The following is a 7500-nucleotide window of genomic DNA, read 5'->3' on the forward strand; positions in this document are numbered from 1 at the left end:
ATTTTTTAAAAAGAAGAAGAATAAACGTTACATTCGTGGTTGTCTTTCCCCATTAAATAATCTTTTATCGTTCAACACTACACAAGAATTACAAATATCAGCGGCTGACGAAAGGACATCAACAAGCTCGTGTGCTGATAAATTGCACTTCAGTTTCAATGTGACTGCCGATGACCAGTATCATTAACAATAATTATTATTATCAAATCACGTATTCATAACCAGTCAATGAAGATGTAAAACAAACGAATGAAGAAATGAATAAGATAATGCTGCTATCAAGTAATATCAACACGACATTAGAATTGACAGTAATTACAGGTATTGCCTGATTTTGAACGAGAAACATTCATATGGCATGACATTTTGATGGTCAATACTCGTCAGAAAATCTCTGTTAAAAAAAAAAAAGAAAGAAAGTCCGATGGCTTTCCACGGGGCTTTGCAGGATAAGAAAAAAAGATTTCTTGAGGCAACAACATCCATCAATAATTACTCAAGTAATACGTCTTAGCATACGTGACATTTAGACTGGAATGTATTGTCACAAATTGAATGGATCCCTGTGCTGAAAATACTGTTATAAAACAAAAACAATCCCATTTGTCTTCATAACTCTGTCCCCAACAGTACCATAGATGAATTACCAATGCTATACGAACGTGCTTAGTTTTAATAATGAAAAGGAAAACATTGTGTGTGTGTGGGGTGGGGGGTGGGGGGGTGAGAACATATTTCACAGATCAGGTAAACGAGTTTACATGATGTGTGTTGTATGATCTCTTCCATAGTAAATCTTGTCATCAGAAACATTGGACATTTGTTTCCACACCTTTTGAGTTCAACGTTGTTGTCTTTTTCTCCTAGTTTTGTTAGATTTCTGCCACGGCAAGGGTGCTTTTGTGTCCCCCTCCCCCCCTCTCTCTCCCCTCCCCCCCTCTGTCTGTCCCTCCACCTCTCTCTCTTCCTCCTCCTATATATATATATATATATATATCTGTTTAAAATCTGTTTTGTGTCGATCACATAATTATGTATGTCTTAACTGCTGCAAGCAGACATGCTGACGTTCCCCAGAAAGTACCGAACTATGAAGTCTGGTGTGTACATTTCTGTGTTACACGGGACAGAAAATAATATATGACAGTGCTTTCAGTCAGTCAGTCAGTCACTCTGTGTTGCTCTATTTCTTGTTGTTGTTGTTTTTGTTTTTTTGTTTTTTTTATCACCCGCTCTTTTGGGGGTCCAGCTTTCTTTAGAGTCAGAGCATCAAATATTTGAAGTGTAGACTTTGGAGTCGATGTTATCTATTTGTCGTTGTAATTGAGATGCGCTTACAAAGCCACATTCCAATTTTTGGTTTGAATAGAAAACGTTTTCTGAATTTATGAGTATGATTTTTTTTTTTTGTGCTGTCATATTTCTGTGTATGTGAAGCTTGGGGCTACTGTTCCTGGGCAGTGAAGACAGCCCCCCCCCCCCCGTCCCCCCTGCCTCCCTCCCTCCCCCTTTTTTTTTCATTCAATTTTCTCTCTGCATGTATATTTTCTTCCTTATATTTGTTTGATGATTATTCTATTTCATTCTGTGTTGGCGTTTTCACACAAATGTAGGGTTTAGGGTTTCAAGGCGTTGATCAGCGAGCCGAATATTATGCTAAAGAAAAGTAAAGGCATGTGCTTTTAATGTATAGATATGTTTATTCTTAACACACTCAGTATGGCCAATCCTCTTTTCTTCTCTACACAGACCCCTCGGATGTCCAGTGGGTGTTTGAATGACCCAACCTTTAGCTTCCGTCGTCAGAATTGTGGTATTGTTTGTCAACATTCACCTCTTCAGTATAAGAGCCTTCCGCTTGCAATATTTTGATGATGGTAATTGGGGTGAAACGCTGTTAACGTCGTCTCTTTCGCCGTTCGTATGGAGAGAGTTAACACACGCGTTTTCTTCACACGCACAAAGTGCATGGCGAAATCTACACTTCGATTAGCCTATTCCCCTTTCGCCTACTTTTTTTTTTTTTTTTTTTTTTTTTTTTTTTTTTTTGTTGCTTCTTTTTTTTTTTTTCTCACGTTTTAACGCATACATTTCTTGACTGATGTAATTCAGAGCTAGTATGTTGACTACATACATGTGTCTGTCATGTTTTTAGACAATTATTTGGAAGGACCGTACCGTCTTTTATTGGTCACCAGGCTTGAAACGAACGCCCCAGCCAGCTAAGGCCACCACCACTACTAGGGCGAGTGCGGTACTGCATTTCAAAACACGCTAGAACATTAACTCCTTGCGTGCCACAGCACGTATCACCCACGGTCATAGTAACGCCACTGATGAAGGGAAATAACTCTGGAAGGCTGAAAATTCACACAGTTCAGCTAGAGTGGTATATCTGCAGACCGTTTTCTCAGTTTTGGGCTTATTGTTTCGGAAAGTCATATGACTCGAAACACCACTTTCTACTATTTTTTTTTCCTTCTCTCCAGCACTGAAGGGGTTAATTTACAGGACAGTTGCCGTGTCTGATGACATGTGGAGGAATCGGTCCACAGTATCCTTGTTTTGTTTCGTTTTTTTTATGTTTTTTTTTTAATTGTTTTAGATTTATCTTCTTTCTGTTGTGTTTTTTTTTCTTTTCCTCTATCCGATGTTTCCTTAGTATAAGCCTTTTTGTGATGCTGCTCACATTTTCTTTTTTCGTAAAAGGGAAAGTTGGTAGGGGAGGTAGCCAGGGGAAAGGCATAAGAGTTATGTGCCCTGTACACACACATAACGGATAACTTGGTAGGGGAGGTAGCCAGGGAAAAGGCATAAGAGTTATGTGCCCTGTACATACTTATCACGTATCTTTTTTGTTTGGGTTTTGTTTGGATCGCGCTGGTTTTCATTAGCATTTTTATTTCTTTCTTTTTTTCCGCAGTCGTGAAGTTATATGTTACTGCTTTGGCTGACAGTCTTTGGAAATGTGTGGCGGTGTTTAGTTTCTGTTTTAGGGGGGGGGGGACATAAATATATATATATATATATATATATACATATCGATTTTTGCCTTGTGCTTTCAATTTTTTTTGCTCATTTCTTTCTCATTGAGAAGTTATTTAGGAAGAAATCACATTTTCTGTCAGTGTGTGCACGCACAATAAATATACGAATACATTCTTTCATAGTTTATATTCTCTCTGTCTCTCTCTCTCTAACTCGGGATGAGGAAGACCATGTTCCATGTGAATGCCATTGTGGAGAGTTTATCTTTCCCGTTAGTGACTTGGCGTGATGATCATTGATTACATTCAACAAGTCAAGATTGTTTCCAATGTCTGGTCACGGAGGAGATCAACAGTAACTTGATCGTTTGTCCGCAATGCCAATCTCTTCAGTTTAAAAAAAAAGGAAAGATAAATAAGATTAAAAAACAAACAAACAAACACACACACACAAAAAAAAACACACACACCAGCGAATTGGATTCCCTCTCACATGTATCCAATTAAAAAGCAGATATAAGTCGTTTTCTTGTCTTTTCTGGATTGAACTGATTTAATGTTTTTGCAACACCTATTTACGCGATTGTCTTTGTACATATTAAGAGTGATTTCGGATTAAAATTTTCTGCTTTTGTGTGTGTCTGTGTGTGTGTGTGTGTGTGTGTGTGTGTGTGTGTGTGTGTGTGTGTGTGTGTGTGTGTGTGCGGGCGTGTGTGTACGTAAAATATAATAGTTATCCCAGATCAGTATATTAACTTTACTCGTGAAAAAACAAAACCAAAACAATTCAGTTGGGCAACATGCACATCTCTTTAGCATCTCAAAGTTTGACGAAAGTAAAGATCAACAGAAAGAAAAAGAACACTTGTTTTCCATAAATCAAGTAAAATCATTGTGGTAAATAGTCATTTTATTCAAAATTCCACCAATCAGTTAAATCATTGTGGTAAATAGTCATTTTATTTAGAATTCCACTAATCAGTAAAATCATTGTGGTAAATAGTCATTTTATTCAGAATTCCACCAATCAGTTCAGCGCCACATCTAGGAAGAGAAAAATGGAAAGAATCCACAAGTAACAAGCTATTGAAAAAGTAAAATCAACAGAGAATTTGTTTTTTTTAAGTATACTTTTTTTTCCAGTACGTTTTCTTTATAAACCATATTTCTGATAAATCTGTCAATGCCGATGTATCTCTCAAATCTGTGCTTTCACCAAGTGAGAAAGATTAACTCACTCAGTACGGCCAGTCCTCTCTTCTCCTCTACAGAGACCCCTCGGATGTCCAGTGGGTGTCTGAATGACCCAACTTTTAGCTTCCGTCGTCAGACTTGTGGTATTCTTTGTCAACATTCACGTCTTCAGTATAAGAGCCTTCCGCTTGCAATATTTTGATGATGGTAATTGGGGTGAAACGCTGTTAACGTCGTCTCTTTCGCCGTTCGTATGGAAAGAGTTAAAAAACTAATTTAAAAACCCGACACCGTCCTGTAGGAAGGTGTGTCAGGCAACAGTCTACCGCGCTGCTTTGAGGGGAAAAAATTAAAATAGATAAGTTATTCATTGATGCAGTTTCAGTTTCAGTTTCAGTGGCTCAAGGAGGCGTCACTGCGTTCGGACAAATCCATATACGCTACACCACATCTGCCAAGCAGAGGCCTGACCAGCAGCGTAACCCAACGCGCTTAGGCCTTGAGAAAAAAAATAAAAAAAATAAAATCAAATAAAAAGAAATAAGTAAATAAATAATAGATAAATACATAACAAAAGAACTACTACTACTAACAATAATATTTATAAGGCGCAAAAAACTTAATGAAGTCAACTATAAGCGTACAAAAATAAAAATAGAAATAGATAAATAAAAAAATAAATTGATGCGTATACATGTACTCAGTATCAATCACACGTCCTCGGTCAGACAACAACACGATCTGTTGAAATGTCCGAAGCAGCGCTGTAACCTCGCCCTACAAAACTCACTGTCAAGCCTCGCCCTACAAAACTCACTGTCAAGCAAACAGACAGTATCACTTTACAATCTGGTAACGAGACACTGACTTAAAAACAACAGCAACAACAAACAAAACAGCTGTATGGAATCGAAGCGAAGGCAGATTTCAGATCAACAAAGCAGGCATAGAGTTTTCCACCTTTCTTAGAAATGGTGTTTTTTTTCTATTATAGCATCCATATATGATCAAAAGTCGAGTAACCTTTCCTGAAACCCACCGGCGATTTCTTTTATATATATATATATATATATATATAGATAGATAGATAGATAGATAGATAGATACAGACGGACAGACAGACAGACATATACATAGATACATAGATACATAGATAGATACATTGTCCCATCTTTGACCAGAAGAGCAGCAGCAGTAATAGTTGTGTTAGTAGCAGCTGCAATAATGCGGTGACGGCAATGGCAATAGCAGTAGTCCTTTTGAGAGAGATGGATCGGGAGAGATAGAGAGAGAGAGAGAGAGAGAGAGAGAGTGTGTGTGTGTGTATATGTGTGTGTGTGTGTGTGTGTGTGTGTGTGTGTGTGTGAGTACAAGGATTAGTGCGCGTGTGCGTCTGTATGCATGCGAATGTGAATCAAATCTCTTTTTTGTTGCTGTTGTGAAGATCATGTCAGGGCTAAAGAAAAAAAAACGCGTTAGACAGAACCAATTCCAAACCACAAAGCAAATTCAGAAACAGCGTTCCTCATACATAAAAAGACAACATTGTAGCTATGGCGTTAGTAACCATATCATTAAACCCTAAATAGGTGGCGGGTGGTAGTAGCAATAGTAGTGGTAGCAGTAGTAGTAGTAGTAGCAGCACCTACAGCAACAGTAATAGTAGCAGCAACAGTAGCAGCAGTAGATATAGTAGCAGAAGTAGCAGCAACAGCAACAATGGTAGCAACAGCGGCAGCAGTAGATGTAGTAAGAGTAGTAAACACCAGACAATGCCATGACGAAGGAATCAGCCAATCCTCTTACATTATCATATCCAGATTAAAAGGGTGTTAGGGGAAAAAAAAAGAGAAGTTAAAAAAAGGCAGTCAATAATATATCCAGTATAAAAAGATAGATAAAAGACAACATCAGCAAATATAAAACCGCAGAAAATAAACAGGTATACAAAAGTTTGGGTAGAACACCTATGAAAACACACATAAAAAAAATATATATTAAAAAAAAATTCCAACACGTCACTGATATATTTCTCATCACACTGACTCTCCTGTGCCAGCCACGTGCACATGCTGGCTCCAGTCTTCATCATCTTCGTTCGTGGTCTGTGACTCTCACGTTCACTCGCCGTATACACACGAATGGGCCTTTACATGCATGACCGTTTCTTCCCCCGCCATGATGTAGGCAGTCATACTCCGTTTTCGGGCATGGGGGACGGGGTGCATGCTTTATATGTACTTGCTTCCACAACCCACTGAACGCTGACATGGATTAAGAGATCTTTAAACGTGCGTATTTGATCTTCTGCATGGGTATAAAAACACGAAGGGGGTTCAGGCACTAGCAGGTCTGCACTTCTGTTGACATGGGAGATAGGAAAAATTCTTCACCCTTTACCCACCAGGCGCCGTTACCGAGATTCGAACCCCGGACCCTCAGATTGAAAGTCCAACGCTTTAACCACTCGGCTGTTGCACACTGTCTGCTGGCTGCAGTGATTCACAACCGAATAAAACCACACTGCCACTCAGCACGTGAACTCCGTGTCACAAAACTGACATCGACTGTATTCATGTCAAAAGATGTCTCGTTCCACCCCCTGCATGGGTTGTGAAATGTCTTTGTTGTTGTTGCTGTTGCTGTTGTTGTTGCTGTTGTTGTTGTTGCTGTAGTTTTTGTTGTTGTTGCTGTTGCTGTTGCTGTAGTTGTTGTTGTTGTTGCTGTTGTTGTTGCTGTAGTTGTTGTTGTTGTTGCTGTTGCTGTAGTTGTTGTTCTTGTTGTTGTTGTTGCTGTTGTTGCTGTTGTTGTTGCTGTTGTTGTAGTTGTTGTTCTTGTTCTTCACTGTGAAGAGTCATTGGGGCGCCGCACAGAAGAAATGATCACCAGATTCATATCCAGGTCTGTCGGATGCTCTGTGTGTGCGTGTGTGTGTGTGTGTGTGTGTGTGTGGTTTCTGTTGTTTTATCACCATCGGTATTTCTGTGTCTCTCATGACAATGAAGATTTCTTTTGTTGTTGATTTCCATTCTTTTATTTTATTTATTCATTTTTTAACAAATATTTTTTTCATGTCTCGAAACGACTGACACGGAAAGCAAAGTCCGGCCACTCTCAGTCTCAGACACTCACGACGACGGAGTTGTCCTCCTCTCCGCCTCCTCCTCCTCCTGTTGTAAGGGGTGACGCCCCCTTCTTCTCCTCCACCACACACACGGAGCGGTGCAGGTGGACGAGGGAGGAGCAGTGCGCGTGCACCTCGCTGCCTGTCTGTCCCTCTGATGCTGGTAGTGGTGGTGGTGTCTCCTCCTCCTTCTTC

At 39.5% G+C, this 7500-nt stretch overlaps 2 protein-coding genes and 1 long non-coding RNA gene across 3 annotated transcripts in view; 2 read left to right on the top strand and 1 right to left on the bottom strand.

Annotated features, from left to right (window-relative positions):
- Positions 1–1171, top strand: part of LOC143301019 (uncharacterized) — a 122004-nt gene extending 120833 nt beyond the window's left edge. The window contains exon 30 of the mRNA XM_076615014.1: positions 1–1171. This exon is cut by the window's left edge and continues 641 nt beyond it. The gene's annotated coding sequence lies outside the window, so the exon portion shown is untranslated.
- Positions 1172–1491: 320 nt separating this feature from the next.
- On the top strand, positions 1492–3621 carry LOC143301020 (uncharacterized). The gene is made up of 2 exons (XR_013057725.1): positions 1492–2727; positions 2797–3621. It is a non-coding gene; the product is annotated as an uncharacterized LOC143301020 (long non-coding RNA).
- A 3263-nt stretch (positions 3622–6884) lies between these two features.
- The window catches only part of LOC143301060 (atrial natriuretic peptide receptor 1-like), a 73442-nt gene continuing 72826 nt past the window's right edge, over positions 6885–7500 (bottom strand). The window contains exon 28 of the mRNA XM_076615065.1: positions 6885–7500. This exon is cut by the window's right edge and continues 83 nt beyond it. Coding sequence (XP_076471180.1) covers positions 7302–7500 — 199 coding nt within the window. The 3' untranslated portion in view covers positions 6885–7301.

This window comes from Babylonia areolata, chromosome 27, assembly GCF_041734735.1.
Source record: "Babylonia areolata isolate BAREFJ2019XMU chromosome 27, ASM4173473v1, whole genome shotgun sequence".
Classification (NCBI taxonomy): Eukaryota; Metazoa; Mollusca; class Gastropoda; order Neogastropoda; family Buccinidae; genus Babylonia; species Babylonia areolata.